General features: G+C 35.8%; 1 protein-coding gene and 1 long non-coding RNA gene across 4 annotated transcripts in view; both read left to right on the forward strand.

Annotated features, from left to right (window-relative positions):
- Positions 1–23,694, forward strand: part of LOC129788997 (ets DNA-binding protein pokkuri) — a 46,265-nt gene extending 22,571 nt beyond the window's left edge. For 2 of the 3 annotated variants that reach the window (XM_055825579.1, XM_055825580.1), the window contains exons 2-6: positions 15,475–15,776; positions 17,274–17,975; positions 18,871–19,120; positions 20,017–20,400; positions 21,816–23,694. In XM_055825579.1, the coding sequence (XP_055681554.1) occupies positions 15,475–15,776; positions 17,274–17,975; positions 18,871–19,120; positions 20,017–20,400; positions 21,816–22,071 (1,894 nt within the window). In that variant the 3' untranslated portion in view covers positions 22,072–23,694. Of the gene's footprint in view, positions 1–15,474; positions 15,777–17,273; positions 17,976–18,870; positions 19,121–20,016; positions 20,401–21,780 lie in introns of all 3 variants that reach the window. The other variant, XM_055825581.1, reaches the window with a different exon arrangement.
- On the forward strand, positions 3,625–4,805 carry LOC129789177 (uncharacterized). The gene is made up of 2 exons (XR_008750433.1): positions 3,625–3,949; positions 4,022–4,805. It is a non-coding gene; the product is annotated as an uncharacterized LOC129789177 (long non-coding RNA).
- Positions 23,695–24,934: the final 1,240 nt, after the last annotated feature.

Here is a 24,934-nt window from a genome sequence, read left to right on the forward strand (position 1 = left end):
TCCACTGAGATCGTCTTTGAGTGCCAAGAAGGAGGAGATGAAGAAAAAAATCGAAGCTCCAGCTCTTTTTTATTGCTCACCAAATTCCAAATGACTTACAATTTATTGAAAAGAATTTTTCTACCTGTCACACCAATCGCTTGAGACATGAAAATGCTGTAACAATTTTCTTCCAGAAAAAAAAATCCGATTTTGTTGTATCTGCGGACCCCGCTTGAATGTCTCGGAAGGTACATTTTTTCTCTTCTCTGGATTTCTTTTGTACAAAAGAGACAAAGTGGCTGCAATCGACGGAGGGTAAATTCAATGGGAAAGACATTCCGAGGGATGATTTGAAGAAGAAAAAAAAATCTTAAGCAAAACTGGAATTTTTCTGAAACATGAGCTGCCTTTATTTTTCTCTAACTTTTCCACAAAAAATAACTTTCTAGAGCAAAGAGGTCCATATTTTATTAGGGGGGCAATAAAAGTTTTAAAAAGTATGCAAAAATGTCTGCAAAAATTGTTTTTAGCAATCCATTTTGTATGGGGAAGTTGACGAGAGCAATATTTTCCGTTACAAGCTTCACAAGTTTCCCAAACTACATAATCCAGATAAATGAGGGTCTTCTTGGTCTTTTCCAAAGGTTTTTGTAGGTCATTTTACCACCCAAAAACCTCCCTATGTCTTATCTTAATCTCTAAATTGTATAGATTAGGAGTTCCAACTAAAATTCAAAATGCTTTCTCGATGCGGTACTTTTCCTTAACACACCAAACACTTCAACCCTTGTACAATGCGCATCTCAAGACGTCTCAGCATAACGAACACCTAACACAGGGTGGTTGAATCGAAGAAATTACTCAAGAAAAAAAAAATTCAATAACACCCTCAACTGACCATTTGAGAAGAAGTCTAAGTTTTTAAAAAAAAAATCTCTTCCTATCGAACAATACGAACCCCTCATGAATTCTCAGAAGATGATGATGATGATCTTTGATCCAGTAACAAAAAAAAATAAGACGAAACAGAGAATGTTAAAATATGACCAACAAAACCAATGAACAAGGGATGTTTTGTGTGGAAGAAGTAGTTTTTATTCAAGTGAAGTTTTTCTTCCTTATTCCTTGACGATTGCGGGAGCACAAAAGGGACAACAGGGGCGAAGAATGCGAGAAATGACGAGGAAAGAGAGCTCCGCCGGGTATTGTCAGAGTAAATAAAACGGATCTGTTCATTTTTTTTTAAAAAGGTCCCAAAGATGATTTTGAAAAAAAAAACTGGGATTTTGTGTTGAGAATCTTCTTTTCAACGTTACTCATCTTCACATGTGGATGCTGCATTCACAATTTTCCATGGAACTAATATTTCTTTTTTTTACAACACTCAGAAGAATTATTGGAAATATATTCGGAATAGTCGCCATAATATTCTAAAAAATATATTTATATTTTATGAATATTCTTTGAATTTAGAATTCTTACAGAATTCTATAGAAAAATATTTTTTTATTAATTTTCATTCAGTTTTTAGCAAAATCGGTTCAGTAGAAGCTGGCTTAAATCAGAAACTAATGATGGTCAATAGTGATGACCAATTCTCTCAAATTTTGGTCATAAAAAGTCAGCTATTTTGTCTTTTTCAATCACATCATAATGTTTTTTAACAAAAAAATGAGAAAAACATCATAAAATCACAAAGAAATGTTATTTAGAGAGTAAAAGACACGCAGTGAGAATATTTCTGCGTGTGTAAACTTAACAAAAATTCTTTTGGAGTGTGTTTTTTATCGGACAAACTACAAGATAGCTTCTCTTATGGTTCACAGCATCACGCCAAAAGGAAATTGTCAATTTTATGGTGTTTTCTTTTGGTGTTTGGAGAGAGAGCAAAATTGTCCCATTTCGGGTCTGCAGTCTCTTAATTTTCTTTTTTTTCCCCGTATAAAAATAGCAAGTCAAATAGACGTTAGAGAAGCTCAAAATTACAACCCCCTTCATCATTGCAATCACACAATTCTGGCAATTTCCCGCGGTGATGATCGTAAAAATGGAGATTTTATTAATCAAGAGTGACGTGCATGGCTTGCAACTGTGCCAGTGTAAGTGATGATGTAAGAGAGTTTATTGTGTTATTCAAGCACGAGTACCTAACCACTCCGTGTCTGTGATTTTCACTATATATATGTACGTACATAATATGCGCTCTCCGGTATGAGTCTGCGAATGAAAAAGAAAAGAGCCATCGCCTGGTGGGAATGAGCTGACCGACTGTTGAATAATTTCAGTGCCAAAATCAATATTTTAGACTGTGGTGTGCAAAATGAAATATTTGCACACAAATGATGGAGATTTCTTTCCTGGAAATGTGGAACTAAATGGGCAGCAAAAGAGGAATTCCACCAAATCAATGGCGTATGAAGCATTTAGAAAATTTTTTTCGCGATAGTGCTCCCAAAAAAATAACTTCTTATCGTAACTTTGAGTGTCTCTCGCAAATTTCTAGAGCACGCATGTACTTTTCTGTGTCAGGAGGCTCCAGAAATCTAGGATGGTGGATCAAGGTGGATTATGGAGGTGCAAAAAAAAGGGGAAACCTTCAGAAAGTAATCGCGGGATGTTGAGAGATATATGAGCTCGTTCCGGCTCTTCGATATGACCATCAAGGGCATCGGCAGTGCTCCAAATTTTAAATATCTCTCATTTATCATGTTTCTCACTATATTCGCGAAATTCTCGTCACAAACAGCGAAATTTCACTTTCCGCATACTTATGATTTTGGAGGTAAGATTAAACTACTACGCAAAAAATATTTCTTGTGCTCTATTTTCGTTCCTTTTCCTTCATCTAATACTTTAGTTTATCAATTTTGATGGGTCCAATAATAGCAATTTAATTCAATAAAGTTGTCTATATGAGAATTTATTAGGGGGTAGGGGAGAGCGGGGTTAAAAAAGTCACTTAAGGGTTTAGAAAAAGCTCAAAATATCATATTTCCCAAATAGATAAAGCGAAATGTATTGCTCAATTCTTTAGGAAATTTACTGCCCTACAACTCTTTTTCAGATCATTTTGTTCTATCTAGCTAGTAAATATGATATTTTAAGCCTTTTCCAAACCCTTAAGTGACTTTATTAGCCCCGCCCTCCCCTATTCACTTGTAGGCGTAGTAATTTACAGAATACTTTTTAAAAATTAACATTTTCATTAACAATAAAAGAAATAATAAAATAATCATGAATATATTATGAAAAATCTTATAAATTTTCTTTCTGAGTAAAAAGTAATTTTCATTTAGTTCAATCATTTAATTTAAGTTTCTTTAATTAAAATAAATAAATTGATCAGCTTGAAAATAAATTTGCAAATTACATCCTCCTTATTTGCACATAAAAATAAATAAATAAATAAAATAAAGACTAATTTAACAATGCGCGCACGGAGAGTCTTGGGGACATCTTGAGAGATGCGTCGTCAGCTTCCAATTGGAGCAATTCCTTATATGTGACTTTCCGCATATCCGTTATCTTATCAAACGATACTGCCCTCACTCCGTACACTGCTGCGTGTACACAGTGGAGAACGACTCTTGTCTATATCAACATTTGAGCCACTTATCGTGTCACTGTTGGCTCTTCTTCCATCCATATGGCTCCACAATTTTCCTTGATGGTGTGAACTCTCTTCGGCTCTTGCACTACACGCCTCAATGCTAAATACACGCGACCATCCGTTCGCAAAGACCCATTTTGGTTGTTCTTGGTGGGCAAACACACTACACCACCAGAACGACTTCCAGTCGAAAAAAAAGAGAGAATATTGCCGCACGCCAAAAAGAGTGTGGAGGTGAATGTGAGGAAAAACCAGAAGATTCCGATAAAATGTGGTGTAACATTGATTCCGCATTTGAACAAATCAGTGTGCAATACACAACACTCGCCTCTTAGACCGGTAGTTGCTAACAATTAGGTACTTCAGTTGCTTTTATATTTGTGACATTTGTCGCATTCTTATCGTCGTCCCACTGAATTTCTGTTGTAGGTACGTACAGAAGTTTGCCATCACTGTGCCTCCGTTGTTGGTGGAATTGTCTTCACCAATCCACACAACTTGGCTATTGTCGCAACCAACCCACACCGCACAAGAGGTCACCCCCACAGGAATTCGCAAAGACAGACACCGAGACACTACACAGTATATGCCAATATTGGAGCACATACAAATTGCGTGGTCAGAAGGAGTTTAGTCATTTCGCATGAAGTCGTGACAAATGCAAATTGAATAGGAAGCAGATCAGCAATCAACATTTACTTAAGTTCTTACTCACTAAACAAAAAAAAAACAAATCTATTTTCCAACGCTTACAGAATTCTCGGTGCTCCACACCTTATTCCCCGCTTTACCTCATTGTTCTGGCGTGAAGAAAATAGAGATTCCTACACATAAGACTTCTGTTTTGTGAGACTTCCGATCCGCACTCTGCATAAAATTGATTCAAAGGAGATTAATGTTGAAATTAATCGCATTTAATAGCGTCTAACATGTTTTATGCTTACTTATGAAGCATTTTTAGATCTTCTTCGGTGGCGGAACAATTTGATTTCAGTCCCAGACAGAGGTCTGAAATTGCTTAATTTCTTTCTGGAGAGCCTTGGATGATCCTATTATCCGAATTTACCACTGAAAATTAATTAATTTACCAACTTACTACCTTTCCTGAAAAGCTCTTTATAGTTTTTGTTTATTTTTTTTTTTCAAATGTAAAGTTTTAAGTTTATTTGAGATTGTTTTTTAAAAGTCAGTCCTAAAATTTTAAAACTCTTTATTTAAATAAAAATCAGACAAAAGGTTGATAAAAATAAAACAAAAAGGAGGCTAATTTCTTTTAAATAAAATTAATATAAAAAAGGACTTTTCTAGCTGGATTCTCATGCTGAATCATCAACACTAATTGATTATGTAGATAGTTAAACCAGTCAAGGATTTAACTAGAATTCATCAAAATCTGACCACTTAATAGATGAAAATTTTATCCCACCTGTTGATCCTTTTTTATCGGGTCAATTCTGCAAGCTTTAATACGTTTATATCAAAGTCAAATCATTTGATGGTTTTCAAGGTTTCCAATTTAAATTTAACTAAATCAGTTAACCAGAATTACCACAAAATTACTCAAAAACATCTAAATTACATAATTAATGGGCTACCCTCTCTAAAAGGTGAATGCCCCAAGGGGATAGAAAAAATCCAGTTTATGCTGGTTTTACTCAAGCTGCGCTACGTGAAGAAAATCAATCGTTTATGTGAGATAAAGTGCCTGTGACGTGTGCAATTTGTAATGTTTAATTACAAAAAGATGGGTAGCATGTGTGGGGAGAGGCAGGGGGGAAACATTAAAATATATAAATCACAAGAGGTGACTTTTTTATTGAACTCTGGAATAATAAACATAGTCAGAAGTACAAAAGAGTCATCTCACTGTGTGTGTGTGTCGTGTCTGCCTTTATCCGTGCACACACAACGTGATAAGGCGGAAGAGAGTGATAAAAGAAAATATGACCCGGCATTGAGAAAACATTCTCTTTAATCGATCGCACACCACAAAAAAATTGCTCTGTTAAGTTTTATGAGGCACATTTTTGGAAAACCCAATCTTAAATCCCAAAGCGGAGTAACAAAAAAAAAATACGCGACAAGGTTTATCTCCAATCACCCTGATACTTGACATCCTCCACATGACAGGAAAAGAGTTAGAGAGCTATGCTCGGTGGTTTGTTATTACTTATTCTATCTCACTCTCTACTAATTAGAAAAAGACCCTAACGTGTGCTATATATGTGTATCTTCTCAATGGTGTTGAACATAGTGAAGGGGGGAGAGATTATTATGTATATTATGTATGTGCGAGTATGTCTTGAAATGTACATATGTAATAAAAATACAATCAGTTACTGTTTTCCCCTTATCACTGCCACATACACTTATGAGCCCGTGATAAGGCCTCTAGTTCCTGTTTCTCGTGCTTTTTGCAAATAAATCGGTATACGCGAGAGCGCGCGCTAGACAAACTTACCCCTGCCTATATGGACACAACACTTGAGTAATCGTCCTTCGTCTCTCCCACCGCCACCCTGGTCCCCGCACCGTCGCCCAATCACCCGAGATAGCGTCAATAAACTAATAATGCAACAATAAACATTAAACAATCACACACACGTACAAAATACAAAAATAATGTGATATTCACAGGAGAAGTGTATAGGAGAAGGAATTGTTATGTAAACAAGAAGCTTCAACATTAAATTGTAAATATAGAAGGGAAAAAAAGAGAGAGAGAGAAGAAATCTCTTCCCGCACTTCCGTATCACCCTCATTCCAATGAAAATTGAATTTAAGGCGATAGAAAGTCATTAAACTTTCCGAAAAAACCAATTCTCAGTCTCCCTAATTTTCCCTACATTCCCACAATGTATAGGTATGTATAGACACATATAGCTGATGGCAAAATTATTGTTCTACCCAGGACGACACTTTGCATTGATGGCAAATTTTCAGCTTATAAACACCAATAAATTATAAATTGATTTGACAAAGCACTTTTGGGAATGAACTGAAAATTAATATCAATTCAAAGCACAGACTCTATCAAGTCAGCATACATGGTGTATTGTACGTACATACATAGTGGGATGCCATACATAATAATTTTCATTAAAAAGTTCTTGGAACTGATCAACTTTAACGTGAATTGGTTAATAAATAATTTCTTTTCAAGAGATGATTTAATAATTGTGGATACTTTAGGGGATACTGGGGATAATAAGGTTAAACAAGGGTTAATAAATGAAAGCTCCAAATATAATATTTTTGAGCTTTTATCAGCCCAAGTCTGACTTTATAGCCTCAGTCTTCCCTCAATTCTTAAAAAAAAGATAAATTAATAAAAGACCAAAATAAACACATCTGATTCAATCGGAAGTCATTTAAAGGTTTTGCGATGATCAGTTAAAATTTTCTTAACAGATGTAATTAAAAAGCTTTTACGTAAAAATCAAGATTGAAAAACTTTTTCGGGTAAATTTCCACTAAAGTTTTGTTAGAATTCATGCGATAGAATCAAATGGAGAAGATGAAAAAAGTGGTTAAAAGAAGTGACTGGGTGAGAGAGTCAGGAAAACAAGCTGAAACTTCCCAAATGATCATGTGACGTGGACAAGTCGTAAAGAAATTAATTAAATGCAATAAACACTGAAATTTCCGCTTGTGCCCAAACACCCAGCATGGTGAGGCACGTACATACCGGGAGGAGAGATGAGGAGTTGATCTGGGGAGGATGGAAAAAGCGAAAAGAGAATGGAACAAGTCGCCAGATCCGAAATTCTCAGCCAGAGCTCTCCTCATGTATATATGGTTCTCCTCACTTTGCACAATTTGTGTGTGATTTTCTCCAAAGCAACCGATACAAAACTACTGGAGATTATCGAAAGATGTTGCCGAGGTTACTGACACCTCAAGGTTATGGACCATAATCTCTCACTCCTCTCTCGATCGTGTGGAAAGTAATTTAACATAGTTTTTTCTTTCTTATTTTTCTCCTCTCATTCTCTTCCTCCATCTCTCTCGCTCGTCACCCCGTGGTCCCAAAGTGTGTGTACAATTTTCTGCATGAATGTTGCGCGCGGATGGCTTTTTTTCCTCCTTATTCTTCTTCTTCGCCTCCTCCTCCTGCTGCCCATGGGACCATGGGATGCTGGTGCGGTAAGTCTTGGAGGAGATGGCTATTTAAAAAATTCGGAGCACTCAACTTTCATGGAACACATCATCCCGCATCATATCCCAATTCGTTCCATTCCCTACCCGTTGGTCACGACACAAACAATTTCTACGATTTTTTTCTGGCTTCATCTCCAGCAGAACTTGAGTATTGGAGGCTCCGGGCTATTGCCTTCATATTATACATCATTCCTCACCGCGCGTTTTTCACTCCAAGCATCCACTTTTTATTTTTTTCTTCTTCTTCTTAACCCATGCACGCGGACTCTTTTTCCCAACTTCTTTTCCCAACTTGTTGCGCGAGTGCCCTCGCATAAACCCACCTTCATCCCGGTGTAAGATCATGCGGCGATTGAATCTATCTCACAAGGAGAATGGCCACATAATTGATGGTGGAAGCTGGTGTGGAGAGAGAAATTCCCGAATGCGGCAGCAGCCAAATTGCCGCTCAACGCGGAACCCGGACGCTTTGGGTTGTATTTTGTGTATGATTGCCACGAGAAAGCTTTCATATCTATATACAATATCGATCAATATATAAATACATACGTAAGGTATATCTCTCTATACCTTTTAAACATCTTCCCGTTTCTCCAATCATACACTCCGCACTTGATTGCCCCCAAATGCGCATTCTTTTACATGATCTACTTATTTGTTCTTATTGATTCAAGTTTTTTTTTTCTAGAAGAAAGCTTAATTTCTTCATTTGAAATACAAATTATTTTATCAAAAAGATCTCCTATCTAAAAGCTTTCTGGAAATATTTTTGGGAAAATTATTTTATTTCCAAATTGAAGATTAAATTCTTCGTGATTGTTTATAACTACTCTACAGAAGAAGAAATTAAATTATATCCCTCATTCAAAATTTTGAGTCAATAATTTTTTTTTGCTAATAGTTTTTGATTACAGTCAGGTATTGGTTAACGTCGCATGGGATATACTCTTTCCACCCATTAATAATAATGAGTGGAAAGAGTATATCCCATGCGACGTTAATCAATACCTGACTGTAAATATTTTTATACTTCATTCAAATCTTGAAAGGGTTATTCCAATTAATCATCCCTTTTAAAGTTAATAACAGAAATAAAGAATTTTCCAATGAGAAATTAAATTTAATTTAATTTTTTAAATAATTTCTTACATGATTGTTTCCTTTAATTCTCATTTTCTTTATTTTACAAAAAGAGCTCTAAAATTGTTAAAGATAAAAGTAAAGCTTCTAAATATAAAATTTTCCTACGTCAGCGTTGTCTAGTCTCTTTCTTAATTAAATTTTATCATGATTAACCACAAGTTCACTGTTTCAATTTTCAATTAAATCACAACTATGACACTTCTGTGGAGTTTCTTTTAAAATAATCACGATGATTTGCACTTTCAATTTTGAGATGTTTAAATGCCTTTTCTTTCAACGAACATCTTGGCGCACACGTTGTCATTTGGAATGTTTTCTTCGGAGCGTGTGGTGGGTGTTTTTTTGCCTCCCAACTCAATCTCATGCTTCAGTTGATTCCCTTTCTGGAATCTTCAATTCATCTCTCCTCTCTTTTAGATAAATTATTTTATTTTCTTAATTTCTCTCCATGAGCTTCCTTCATCATAGCTCTAAAGCATTTATCCTCGTGTTGATTCCCATCGTCAGAGTGAAAGACATTTTATGTGTATAGAAGAAAAGAAAAAAATGGGAAAGAAGTCAATGCTTTTTTGTGTTCTGGGTCGATTAATTGAAAATCCGTTTCCCGGTATTTCTGCTCTCGCGCGCACACAATGTGTCCAGAAGAAGTGGCGTATGTGTGTGCTAAAGGGGGTTCTCTCTTTGATACTTCTCTGACATGGGAGGTAAAGGCTCAAACAATCTCGACACCGCGAGAGTTGAACACTTGCCCGATCTGTCAAGGAATTCCACTTTTATTGCTCGCTCAAATGTGCCACAGTCGAGAGCCAAGTTGAAGTTGAAGAGCCAGGTATTATTTTGTGCTGCCACTGCGGTGGCTCTCATGAGAATGGAAGTGTCTGTATGTGGCGCACACGCTCTAAACTTTGCACAAAATACTTCCGCATTCGTCACAACATATATCGTTGTCTTATGCGGCTTCTCACTGCGACCAGGCGGAAGCTACATATACGAGAGGATTCTAGGTGCCATTGCACAAGATAGCGGAGCTCCCACCCTCAAGAGGCTCCCAACTGCTCACATATTGAGTCATTTTATCCATTTTACTGCACATTTGGAAAACTCAGGGAAAAGTTGCAGGAAAACTCTTCCCTACAGCTAAAAGAATTTAGTTGTTGAAAAGTCTAGTATATATAGCACAAGTGGGTCCCCCCATTGTTTGCTTCTGCCCCTCTCAAAACACACAAAGTCACTTCTACTCACCATGCTCGCAGTCTTTGGCGTCTCTTGATGCCGACAGCAAGTCACACTGAAAGCCGGAAACAATTTATTTGCAATTTGACCTCGGTTTATGTCTGATTTCTCGTTGTTACCCAGTCATATTTTTTCCCGCGCGAGCATTATTTTATAAAATACACACAACCGGCCACAATTTTATAATAAAAAAAAACTTCAACTCCACACACTGTGTCGTCTCTTTAAGTAATTCTTTTTCCTCTCTTCCTTTTCATCATCATATTTTTTTTTCTTATTATTCCGTAATTTGCAAAGTGGAAAGAATTAATACAATAATAAAGAGAAGAGAGAAAAATCTTGGCGCGCAGTTCCGTCAGCAAAAATTAACAAAGCATTCAAGTTTCGGAAGAATTCTCAGCTTCTTCCCATAGGCAAACCGTTGAGATCACATCGAGATGAAGATTCTCGCGATTAAGATGCGTGGATATGGGAAGGAGGAGGAGGATGAAAAAAAATAGAATATAAAGTCTCGCACTATCTCATTTACAGTAACATCTTGTTCTAGATGCAATATGTAGAGCTAAGAGAAGATGGAAAAAAACTTGCAATCATAAGACAATATTCTCAAGTTCTCTTCCTACTTTGCGGGGTGTTTTTTTTTGTCTCTCCTTTCAGTGTGTTTTAAAAAGAAAATGTTTTGAGAGACAGCGTGTCCCACGATAGAGTGCACAAATAAACACTTGAATGTCATCATTTATTAATTCCGTAAAAAGAAATGTTTTTTTTTTTAATCAAGACCCTCACCCCCAACGTGTACCTTTTTATGTTCTTTTATCACCATTATATTGCTGAATTGGTGCTAAAAGTCAATTTCCTGCTTAACTTATCATTTTATGTAGTTCAAAAAGCCTCTAAGTCGTTGATTTTTTTTCTTTTCTTCCTATAAAGTCTTTAATCTATTAATTGTCAACATGAGGAAATCAAGCCAGAGTGCTCAAGAATGAGGATAACAGGGTTGTTGACATCCCCCCACATCAAGTATGCTTCACACTCAAAGCTCAATCACAGTCGATATGTTGAAGAAATTTACGATGCACCAATTAATTTTATCAAGCTTAAATAAATAAATCTCGAAAAATTAATTCATTTTATACCGTCAAATAGAGCTGATTTATCAAATCACCGTTTTATTTTAAGTATTTCAGTCTGCTTTTATTAATTATTTTTTGTTGAGAATTTGTTTTTAATTTTTTAATAGAAATCCGTTAAAACTTCTTGGATTAGGGGGTGATTGTCTGGAGAACTTTTCGGGACTTCTTTCATTAAACATTAAACATTTCTTTCAATAAATTAATTAATTTATTAAGTGCGATAGTGCGAAGATGGAATAAATAAATCTAATCTAATCTAATCTAAAAAATTAAAAATAATCCCATATTCATAACAATTATTGCTTAATCGAATAATTAAACGAATATTCCGAATAAATTCTACAAAATTGCGAATATTCCATTTAAATAATTTCCTTTCTTGTCTTGAATGGAAATAAAACTATGTGTAAATGTTTAATTGGAAGCCCCAATGCATGTGATCAATTCTGTGGGTTATCGCTTTCTTCTCTGTGATCCGAAACTTTCAATAAAATCACTTTTATTGGTATAAATTATTCCGCAATAGATTTCATAACAGTCATCATGTCATAATTCTCAGAAGACGAATAATCTTCCTGAATGATGTTGCTTGTGATGATGTATCTGTGGGGAAGTATGAGTTTACTAATTTATAATAAAATTACTTGTTAATAATTCTGTGCATACAATCTATCGAAGCTCCGCTTACATTAACCCCTGAACAGGGAAGATCACATTTTATTTCCTCTGTGTGGATTTTAAAATTCTAACTGCTCGGTGGAAAACAGCATGTTTAGCGGCAGAGACAAAAAGCGGAAAAGTGGAGAAAGAGAATAAAGAATTAAAAAAAAACAGAGGCACTTTATATGGGGGAAAAGAAAACGGGAAATTCGCGTATGTAATTATGGGAATTTGCCGTGTTATTGAATGACTAAGAATGCGCGGGAGAATGCAATATTGTAGGTATAAAAATGTAATATAAGAATATTATTTTTTCTATCCATATAAAAATAGAATAAATCTGATAAATTTTTTTTACACACTTCTTAATCTTCCGCAACCGACGAGCAAACAGTCAAGTGGAAAATATTTGCATGATAAGTTGTGGAGTGACGTGCGATTTTCTCATATTTCTATTCTCTCTTTGCATCGTGGTGGAAAATGTGCTGAAACAGTACAGGATTATTTTTTTTCTTTTCAATTCTCACCACTAAGCGCATTCTTCCTTTTATATCTACCTAAATGTACATTTGTATTGGGCTGCGAGAGAGAGAGACACGGAAGGTGCTAAAGTTGAAGTAATCGCGCGCGCACAAGTTGTATGGAAGTGTCTCTTGGTCACGAGTGACTTCCGGGATTTTGTGTCACATGGGCGCAAATGCTTCAATGCAAATTTTTGGCGTGCGCAGAAGCAGAGAATGGAGGAGCCCAAGACGGCTGAAAAAAATCGCGAATCGGAAGTACTCGCTTCTTCCGCATTTTCCACATGAGCCGAAAAAAAAATTTACGCGCCCCATCTTCCTGGCTGTCTGGCAGAAAAGCCAAAGCAGGTCGCGAGTGTTGTGGCAATGACATTGAATTTGCAATTTGTTCACATGGCGTATTATATCTCTCTCTTGTTGTAATTACCCCGCGCTGTGCCTGACGTCTGGGCTGTTTTTCTTTCACGAGCCTCATGCGCGTGCGATTCCACTTCCAATTTTAAAAAAGAAACTTTAATTTCCACATCTCTCATATATATTTGCTCACGGCGAAGAGCTTCTCTTTTTTTTTCCTTCACCTCCAAGCGTATTTTTTTTGCATCTTCAACTTCTTCAGCACACACAGAAAGTGAACTTGTCACAAATTGTGTACACTGCGGTATGTGTGTGCAAAACCTGGCGTAAAATGACTGGTTTTGCTAATTGCACCGTTTTTGCAACAGCCAATGTTGTCACTGCAGCGGAATAAGCGGGCACACGAGATGATGATGGGGTTCTTGAAATATGCGGAATATCGACCTTTCACCTACTTGAAGTATTTCCGCATTTATTCCATTTAATTCCTATTTAAAAAGAGCTCTTTTATTAACCCTTTTAAGACGGTACATAATAAAAAGACGTAGATTTTTTTTTTGAAGAAAATTATTACTCCAAGGAGCTGAAATTCATTTTTTTACCCTTTAACATGATATTGTTATGCTTCACGCATTGAAAGAGACGATATCTATGACGTCATTGTTCACATTTTTGGGAAAATTTCTTTTGGCTTTTCCCAGCTGATCTCAAAAGGAAATTGGAATAGGTACTCTTTAACAGTTTCTTATTCTCTTTTTGGTTCCTAACAAGATTACACGTTTTCCGATTCCTTCCTTAAATTAAGAATTTTCCAATACAAAAATGATAAACTCCTTTTTTAAAAAAAATCATTATAAGAACATTTAATTGTTCATTCTAAAGAAAACTTTTCTTCTACATAGGAGGAGTATTTTCTGAAATCGTTAAAAAAATTAAAGAACATTCTAAGAATAAAAAAAGAAAAGAAGAGATTTTCCTATAGAAAAATTAAGAACAAGAAATATGCTGATAAAGGACATTATGCATGGTAATTGGGATACAAAAATTATAATTTTAAAAATTATATTTTTCATGATTTTCACCTATAACCTGAATACTTCAGAACTATAGGATTCTTCTTGTAGTTTTTTCTATAATTTTTTCTTTATTTCTTCTCCTTTTCATACTCAAAAAAATGCTTGTTGAAAAAAAAACAGACATAATTCTTCCCATAGATTTCTTGTGATTCTTGTGATTGCATTCTATTAGGAAATTCTTGCATCTTCATCAGCACGTTTTCTTCGTTTCCCCAGTCAGTGTTGAGCTTATAGCGAAGAGATTATTCATGAGAATAGTTTGTAGTATTATGTATATATACAGTAAGGTAATATACATATGTACATATATAACACAGAAATGGTTTTAGAAGCATTGGCGCAATATTGAGAGTGTAAAATAGCGAGGTGGGCAGCACCGGAAAAGACAAAGCAGATGACGATTTGTATTTGGTGTGGAACGGAGGAGGAGGTGAGAGAGTGAGAAATATCTTCCGCAGCGGATTCTGTGGTTTTGTGCTTGTTGGTGGATGGAGAAGAAGGAATGACTTCATGGCTGTGCTATTATGCTTTTTGTTTCCGCTGAAACCGGTTCCCCATCCAAAGCATGAAAATATATCCGACACAGGGCAATGAGACAGAGATGTCTTCTGTTGTGCTGGATGTGGTGGAGAGAGGCCCCAAAAAGACATTTTGGGTGAGCACGGGAAGGAATCAAGAAAAAAATCCGGGAGGAGACGTGGAGGAGGAACATTGCCTCGAGAAATTGATCAGCACGATGAACAAGTGATTCTCGTTCATCCGGCTCTGTTTGGTGGAGGAGAATTTCCCCACAAAATGGGTGTGAGCTGTCTTTGTTTTTTTTTTGCCTCTCTGATTCCTCCGAGATTGGCAAGAGAAGTTTCTGGTGGACCTGAAGTGTATGAGCTGTGGAGGAAAAAAAGACGCATATTATACCTACATAATATGCGGAGAACTCGTGAAATCAATATAAGATAAAAACATGCTTCCTGAACTCCAACCAGCGAGGAGCGTGTTTTCTGTGGCATTTCGTCACGATGTTGCGCCTCTCGCTCATTGGGAGTTACAATACGATCGCGAATTGAGCGGGAAATTCTCAATAATTCTCCATCACATGATATTTCCTCTTGAAGATTGTCACTTTCTTGTCCAATTGCTTCTGCAAAGGGGCAAAAAAATAAAAAATAAAAATGCTTCAAGTTCAATTCTTCCACCATTAACGGGAGATCCGCGCGCATCAGACTCTCTTATATTGTTCCCTTAAGATTGCAAACAAGATCACGATGGGGATACTTTAGCAGAGGGTCTCTCAAAGGCCTATAATGATGAGCAATAAAATAAGCCGTAGCAGTGATGAAGGAATTTAATAAAAGTTCCCTGCAAATCGATTGCATTTAGTATCGAGAGAGTCACTCTGTGGAAACAAAATAAAATTCTACTCATGCATTTCCGCTTAAACCAGCTCTGGCGGATGTTATGTGTAATCTTTCTCTCTCTCTCTCAATCTTCATTTCAACACACACAATATTCCAATGTGCTTTGCTAAGAAAATATAATTCTCAATGCGAGATCATTCCATTGGAATTTCCGCTAAAAGTTTCGCTTTTTTTTCTTTTTTGCAGGAACTTTTCCACCGCACCAAATTCACAGATAAAAAAAATGAAACTACTACCGATACCGCCACTTCCAGCACTTGGAGCACCACCACCACTAGGCATCTGGGGACAAGCTTCCGAGATGCTGTGGCGATTCCCACACATGCCAAACCCCCTTAATCCCCTTAGTGAGCTCAAGACACAACTTCCAGCACAGCTGACCACAGACCCAAGGCTGTGGACGCGGGAAGATGTTGGAGTGTTCCTGAGGTGGTGCGAAAGGGAATTTGATTTGCCAAAATTCGAAATGGATCTCTTCCAAATGAATGGTGAGTTTTCATTCTTTTTTATTCGATGTTTTCTTTGATTTTTCATTTTAGTGGTTTCTTGGAAAGAAAGAAAACTTTTGAATTAAAATTTTTTGAGTTAATTTGTAATTAATATTTTTTAATTACAATTTTTATCAATAAAAGTTTTTTTTTCTCGAAATATTTGAATTATTTACGAATATTCCGAATATTTGTATGTTTTTGAAACAGATAACAACCCCTTGATTACGAAATTTTCTTTTATTGAAAAAAAAATCCCAAAAGGTGTGTTAAAAATCTTTGTTTATAGTCGATTTATAAATTCTTTTGAATTCTTATAGAGCTAAACAATAAGATAAAATAGATAAAGATAAAACGGATAAAACCCATAATGACTCCAACGATATATTTATATTTAGTCACTAACATTTCTTGCCTTCTTCCGAGAGAATCTCCAATCAAAAGAATAATAAATTCATTCTGCAAAATTTACATCACGAACAATCAATTTATATTTTTACTGGGAAATTAAAAGTTTTATCAAGATGCGAAATAAAAAAAATGAGAAGATGATGCTTTTATATTAATGAACATTTCACGCGAAGTACTCCAATGGGTGGCTATTACCTGATCGTTGGAAGTTAATGAAAACAAATATTGGTAACAATCGCGTTCGAAGATCTCAATCGTGGAGCGAGAAAAAAATTATCGCCTTTGATTTTTTTTTCATAAATTCTTGGAAATTTTAAATGAATATTTCGCAAAATGTTCCGAAGAAACATGCTAAATCACTTGCGCGTTGGCACAGAAAGGGTGCTTATTTTGTAATTGATGTACTAATGAGCAATTCAGGGAACATTCTACTGCACCACATGGTGAGAATACTGCACTGATAATGTCACGAAATATTCTTTTTGCTTTTTATGAGATTTATTTAATGGGGAGAAGCAGTTTTAAGTAAGTATTTTTGGGGTGAAATCAGCAATACATCAGTCGATATTTTATTTTTTTAAATCTTATGGTTTCTTGTTTCTGAAACAACTTTTCAACTGTTAAATTAAACCCATTAAAACCTTAAAATACATTTTTTTTTAAATTCAAAATTATTTTATTTACTCCATAAAAAAAAATTAAAACTTACAAAAAGTTTGCAATAAAATTTATATAAAAGAACATTACGCAAAAATTATCATTCCTCCCGCTCTTTACAACGGGTGAACCATTGAATAAATTGGCGAATGGATGAGCTGTAAAACGTGTGAAAATGAAAAATTGGAGCAACTCTTTCTCTCTGCGGGTTGTGTATGTCCGATATTTGGGCTATTCGCGCGAGCATTATGAGGAGAATTTTTACGCAATAAAAATGTGCAAGAGAGAATGACTTGTGAAAGACATTTTATACAATCGAATTTTATAATGCTGCACCCCTTGTATTACGTGATCTGTGCCTCGTATACATAGTGAGGGAGATTATCTAATATGTTGCTTTATATGTTTTTTTTTTGCTTTTTTTATCAGGCAAAGCACTGTGCCTTCTGACCAAAACAGACCTCGCGGAGAGAATTCCGGGAGCTGGTGATATACTCCACAATGTCTTGCACATGCTCGTGCGGGATTCACAGCTACTGCATAGGTATCTGCCCAATAGTCCGGTGACACCTACAAGCCGGTATCCATTGTCACCGCACAGTCAACCACCCACACCAAATTGGACGCAACTAGCGCCACCGGATAGCCCGTTGCTCCATTCTGTGCACCTGCAGCACCTGATGACCTCCAATTCCGTGACACTGAGTCCCGCCCCGTCCGTTGACTCCCAGGGAAGTCCACCACGGCAACAGGATGGTGCACCTGCAGAGTACACAAATGGCAGCACAAGCAGCAACAACAGCAATGGCGTCGTGACAAATGGTGCCGGCAGTTCCGGGAGTTCCGGTAGTACACAATCAGAATCCGATGAGGATACCTATACGTATGGTGTGAAACGAGAAGGATCCACGAGCAATGGCACCACAACAAGCCCACCGGTAACACCACTGCGAAAGGAACCACCAAATCTGCCGCAGCAAATTAATGCCGTGATGAATTCATGGTCGAATCAGCTGACGGAGAAATCGGCGTCAGCACCCAACACACCTGGTGCCTTCCTGCCCGTCAAAACGGAATTCTTTCCCGTGAAGAATGAGTTCTTCCCAAATGACTCACCGGAGCCCAACACGAGTAAGTACCCTCAATTTTTCTTTTATTTTTTTTTTTTACTTTTCTTCCCCCTTATACCGCCCTACCACCTTGTGACTCATGCAACTACTTCATACATCCACAAAAATCCGGATGGTGATCAATTAGCACCAACCCATTCACGATTTTGCAGGGCGATAATCGAATTATCGCAACACTGCTGGACGCGGTTCCTTCCTCAAAACTTTTCCAATAAAGGGGGCATGCAGAAACTACTTTCCAAAGCTTTTTGAGTTTTTTTTTTATTTGAGGTGTTTTTAATTTATTTGTTTAGGAAAGATTATAAAATTATCAAATTAAAATAAACGCAAAGCGATAAAAAAAAGATATAAAACGTTCAAAAAGAACGTTAGACAAAATGACAAAAGTTTAATATGAAACGTTAGAATAAACGTCAAGTATAACAGTTAACGTCAGGTGTTAGAAGAAATAAAATGTTCAAGAAAAAAAAAGTTAAATAAGAAAAGAATCGTCAAATTATATTAAAACAAATTAAAACGTTTAAGGATAAATGTCATTCTATAGAAAAGAAACGTCACACGTTAATAAAAAAAATGTCAATCGTTAGAAATGCACAAAAAAATGGTCTAAAACTATCAATTGGAATGCTGTAAAAAACATTCCTTTGAATTTCTAGCTATGTCTCTGATAACATTACGAATGATTTTTAGAGATCAATAATCTTGATTATGAAATTAATCTTCGAGCTGATATTTTGTAAGTGAATTTATGAAATGATTGCCCCCCTTCATTATTTCCTTTCTCCGTCACTATCGCACCTCATTGAAATCGCCACGTCGATTAGCACCTTTTTTCTATACCTACCTGACTGTGTGAGAGGCTGACGTTAACCGTGTGTCTCCACGTGCTGTTTCAGATGGACGACTCCTGTGGGACTTTCTGCAGCAACTCCTCAATGATCCCGCCCAGAGGTACAGCAGCTACATCGCGTGGAAGTGTCGGGATACGGGAGTCTTTAAGATTGTTGACCCAGCTGGGCTGGCTAAATTGTGGGGTATCCAGAAGAATCATCTGTCCATGAATTACGATAAAATGTCCCGTGCCCTGAGGTACTACTATCGTGTCAACATCCTGCGGAAAGTTCAAGGAGAGAGGCACTGTTACCAGTAAGTTTTTTTTTCTTAGAATTTTATCTCCAGAATAATATTAACGAAATATTTTAAAAGAAAATTATTCATTGATAAATTATGGCTTGATTGAGATGACTTGGCATTTGATAGAGAAAAGTTTAGATTAGATTTCTCCTTATGAATCACTTGCATTAGTCGAGGAACTTGAAGATTCTTTGTCGCCATTCGGGGATTTTTTTTTGTGGAACATTTTGAAATCACAAAACAAGATTCACGTGACCCCCAGATTTACGTAGGAGGCTCTCTCAGTATCAAATTCTTTTTTTTTTCTTTTCAAATTACAAACCTCAATGGTTTTCACCCTGAATCATTCTCAATATCGATTCATTTCAATAAATTTCCGCTCGCATGCTGATAACGAGTTTATTACACTACCTGAACTTCTCCTATGATTGATAAAGAATTCATTATCATAGAAAATGTCCTACTTGTTGCTAATTAATTTGATAGAACTTCCCCCAGAAAAATTATTCTTTGTTTTTTTTTCTTTATTAGTTCAAGTTTAACCCCATCTGCGATTCCTTTAAAGGGGATACAGAGGTCAAGGTTTCATCCTAAATTCTTTTTTTTTCAATCGATCTGAGTCATTATATTTTTTTTTGCTATCGCTGATGGTAATAAAAAAAATTAACTCCACGCATTTATTGCGTCACTTGAAGATAAATCACATTCAGAGAGAGAGAGAGCGCCAATAAAAAAATGCCAACTGATAAGGATTTTTAGGCAATTCCCTATCAAGGTTGAAGTTGTTTATTTTTGGCATTACACAGAGCCACTCTTGAGACAATGACGGAGTACCCTTCAATGTGGTGCAGGAAGTTTACAACAAAAGAAATAAAAATGAATGAATTTCTTTTGCTTGTTTTTTACAGATTCTTGAGGAATCCATCGGAACTGAAGAACATCAAAAATATCTCCCTTCTTCGGCAAACACCAGCAGCATCCACAAATACGTCCACAGCCACAACAAATGGTGCCACAACTGCAATCGGTAGTGGCTCCAGCACCTCATCATACTCCTCAGCATCCTTCCCATCGTCACCTAGCGCCTTCCAGACAAGCTTCCACCATCTCTCCGTCTCCAATGGTGCCAATTACAACGTGAAGCGCGAATACGTCGACGTGAGGAGTTTCCCACCCGTTGCCACTGTTAAAAGTGAATCAATGGACGTTGGTACGGAAGATATGCCAACAGATCTCAGCATAGGTGCCGATCGAAAGTACACCGTTCCCCGCGTTGATCCTGAATGCTATCCGTAAGTAAATTACTCCAAAAAAAAAAGATCTCTACTTCCCTGAAACAATTTTTCTTAAATAAAAAAAAAATAAAAATATTGGATCAATTTCCCGCCAAAAAAACTCTCTCAATCAGAGAAATTTAACACAAAAAAAACGATCTGGAATTTCATGTGAAGCCACGCACATTCCATCGTGTTATGATATTGGGATTTTGCAATAAGCAGAAAAAAACAATTTTCTCTATCACGTAAATTTCAATTAAATAATCACTCCCCTAATTGTTCAACACGAACACATTTTTTCCCAATGAATTTTATCTCTCATCGCACACGTAAAAAATCCACAAAATGCACAAAATTGTATGAAGAAATGAATGATTGTTGCGGAGGGGGGGCGATGATTTTTACTTAAGAATAAAATAATGTGCATTACCTACATTCTTTTCAGTTGTTCATTTCGCAATTTATTTTTTCATTTCTCTTTGCCTTTTGAGCATTTTGAAAGAAAGTTTGTAGATTTTTTTAGAGTTGTTGAAATTTTGAATTCAAAGATTAAGATAAGAGAATTTTTAATATTTTCAAATTTTTAACCTTGAGGGTATTTGTTGTTAAATTAAATTACTAATTGAATACTCAAAACGCCATATTAATCATTCAATTGGGGAATTCATTCATATGGGAAATTTGAGTGGAAACGTTAAAAAATGCGTTTTATGAAAAAAGCACAAGTTTAATCAAAATTTGTCTAATAATAAAAAATTTCATTTAATGAAATTAAACCGAATGGTGGAAAATTTGGGCATGTAAGATTAATTATGAACTTCAATACTATTCCAGAATAGCCCAGATTTTCCCATTTCAGTACGCTCAGAATATTTTCTTAATGACTTTGAGCGCATAAAAAGGATTCTAAAGTTTAAAAATCGAATAATTTTTTTTTAAATAAAGTTTTTTAGAAAATTAAACGCAAAATTTGAAAAATATTTGTGTTTAGAATTAATTTTTCTAGACAATTTTGAATTTATTCTTTGTAAAAATTAAAATAAAAAATCTAACCTTATCTAGGTTCAAAGAAAGTCTTCAACTCTACTGTGAAATGAGAGAAAAAAATCAGAAAAAAAATTACAAAAAGAGAAATATTTTTGCAGTCAATTCCAGAGAATTTGGCTAAATTAATTTGCCTGAAAATTGTGAAATTAATTCCCCGCAGGGAAATGAGGGAAAAAAAAACCCACGCGCTGTTTAAAAGGAATTTTCCAATGAGTTGTGGGGAAATGTGATTTTTCTCTGGATCAATTTATTTATATTTTTGCTATTTATCCGATAAAATTGCTTGGGGGATTTTTCATTTAATTGTGTAAAGAAAAAACGCATGGCCTCACACGCACTCTCTTCCAGAGAAGTAATGCAGTATCTATTGGGATGTCTTGTAGGCTCATCAAAAACTCAAATGGAGTAACAACGATCCAACTTGTGCAGCGTCAGGAGCACCCTTCGACGTCCCCACTGCCAGGATCCGCATCATCCGATCGGGGATCACCGTGTGCCGTGGAAGGGATGCCCCAGAGCCACGAGGGGGTGTCACAAGCTGATGAGGATGCAACGATGCCAACGGATCTCAGGAAGACATCCGAGAGTACTTCGAGCCCATACAGTGCACAGAGCCTCATGAAGATGGACAATAAGTAGGAACAAAAATATATGGGTTGAAGGATGAAGAAGAAAAAAAGGACTGGTGGAAGGAAGCTGGCTCCGTTCTTAGGGGCATGCTAGTGAGATTTCTTTATTTTTTAAAATTAAGTGAGACAATCATCGAGATACAAAAAAAAATGATAATTAATGCGTGATCCTTAAATCGCCATCAACATTGAGAAATAAAGAAATGGAGAAAGGAGAAAAAAATAAATTAATCAATTTGGGGTGGTTAAGTGTGCGTGTGTGTGTGCGTGCGTGCGTGCGTGAGATAGTGTGTCACCAACACTCTTAAAAGAAAAATTACAATAAATACGTGCCAATTCATTTATATAGAAAACTCTTTGTTTTTAAGAGATTTATCATTTATCAAGAAAAATGCATCGCATAGTGTTAAAAAAAAAAAGAATATGAAGAAAATAGACAAGACGTCGGAAGGAAGGAAGAAAGAAAGGTAAGAGGAAAGGCAGGAGAATGATGAAACCAGAGTTAATATGTCATAGAATTTATCTACAATATTATTGCGAAAAAATTGTATCAACTAAGTGGAAAGTATTGATTGGAAAAAGTGAGAACTCATTCAGCCCAAAAAATTACTCAAATTGTTGATCAAATTCAGCAAAAAAAAAGCATTTTACATTGCAAAATTTTGTTACACTGTTTTCTATTCATAGTTACTAAAAAAAAATGAAGAAAATTACAAAAAAAACAATAATCTTAAGACTAAAACAAATGCGTAGTGAGAAGATTTATCATAAAGATTAAGACTTGAAGAAAATTTGTTCATTGTGAGATGCTTAATTTCAGCATCTCTAATTGTATAGAAAAAACTGTTTAATTTTATAGAAAGAAAGAAAGAAAAACCTTAATTTATAATTTATGTTCTATATTCTATTGAAAATCTTTCAACGAATAAGAAATCTTTGAATCCTACTTTTTTTTCTTTTTATTTGTGAAAAACAAAAAATTGTGCAATTTCTTATGTTAACACCCCCAACAAAACACAGAGCAAATTGGAACAGAACAATTTATTATTTGATGATTTACCTTTAAAAACTGTTTTGATTTTCATTTAAAAAATCAGCAACATTTTGGCCACAAGAAATTCTTTAGGCTTTGTAGCAAAAAAAATAATTAAGGGAAAAAAATCTTTAGAAAGAGCAAGTGATATTTTTTTCAAAAAAAAAAACTTTGAGAAAAAGAAATATTTTGTAGAGAAAAAAAATACATCGAAATTATCATGCAAAAAAAAAACTTTGAGGAAATTGAATAAAAAAAATATTTTTGTAAAACATTTTAGCTTTAAGGATCACTGTCGGCAAAGGAAGCAAAAAAAATCTTGGAATGTTAATATTTTTTCTGTCGCAGGAAGCTCACATTTGAAGAAGAGAAAAAATATTTTCCTCCTGAATTTGGAGCTTTTCGTGAAAAAATTATTTTCTAAACACAAAAAATCATATATTTTATTTACAAATAAGATTAGATTTAATTTTTTTTATCCCCTTACTCTAATTTCTTTGTACATATTACGAATAGAATGATATATTTCTACACAAGGAGAATATAATTACAATACAATGAGAAAAAAAAAGAGAAAATAAAATAAAAAGAAATATAAAATGTTTTTTTTTAATTTTATTTGGAAAATATTTTATTGGAAAAGGATTTTTTTTATTAATTTATTTAATTAATTTTTACAAGGAAAAACATTTCGCATTATGGAGCTTGTGATCTCTTAATCTCAGCATCGTCCTCTGTCCGGCATCAGTTATGTTAATTAACTGCCCTTTTCAGGAATTCAGTGGAAACTTGGAGAGTTCTTATAGAACCTCTGTGTGTCCCTCAGGAGCTTCCGGAGATTCCCATCCTTGCTCTCCATTCTTGATTTCTTCAATTATCCTAAAAATCAGTCTTTTTCTCTCCTCTCAGTCATCATCCTGATCACCATCTACGACCTCTTCATTCTCCTCCACTTTTCGCCTCTTCTTCCCTAATGCAATTCCAAGTGCATTGAGTCGCCGGGAAATTGTCCCACCGGAAACACCCAACTTCCGTCCAAGTTCCATTGTTGTGAGATGCGGATTCTCCTCATAGAGCTTCTCTAATTCCTGATCTCGCACATTCCGTGGCCGTCCATCGCGTTTTTTGTCGCTCAACTTGAAATCTCCACTCTGGAACCTGTGGAACCACCTCCGGCAGGTGTTTTCATTCACAGCCTCCTTCCCATACACTTCCTGGATGATTCTCGATGCTTCCGATGCATTCCTGCCGCAGTTGTAAAGGTGCAGGATACAGTGCCGAATGTGGAGCTTTTCTTTGTTTTTTTCCATTATTTTTGTTTATTTATTTTTTGGGGAAACTGTCACAAACTTAATGGAAAAGTTGGGTTATATTAAATTGAACGAAGAACAAAATTTTCATTTGAACTTAACGAACTTTTTTTTTTTAATTTAATAGACGGGACGGATGCGGTTTTTTGTTTTCCCGGAAAGTGCCGAGATGGCATGAGAAAAATACTTTCCTCTCACTCTGGCATTTTGTGGTGGGGGGAGTGCGTTGAAGTTGTGTGCGTGACGTTTGTTTGTAGTTGTGGGGAAAAATTTTTAAAAATTAATTTTTCCAAGAAAAACTCATTTTTGGGGCGCCAAAAGTTGGCGGGTGGCTCAGGGGGGCCCAAAGTACGTTCAGTAAAAATTTGGTGGCGTAACTCTCCGGAATTTTTTGGGGAATTTGCACGACTTTTTCTGGCGCGGATTTTGAGAGTTTTGAACCGGGGACGCCAAACGACGCGGCGTCGCTTCCTGGTCACAAAAAACGTAATTTCACTGGGAAATTCGGCGGAAAACGCGAGAAAACTGCG

Source organism: Lutzomyia longipalpis, chromosome 2 (assembly GCF_024334085.1).
Source record: "Lutzomyia longipalpis isolate SR_M1_2022 chromosome 2, ASM2433408v1".
Lineage (NCBI taxonomy): Eukaryota > Metazoa > Arthropoda > Insecta > Diptera > Psychodidae > Lutzomyia > Lutzomyia longipalpis.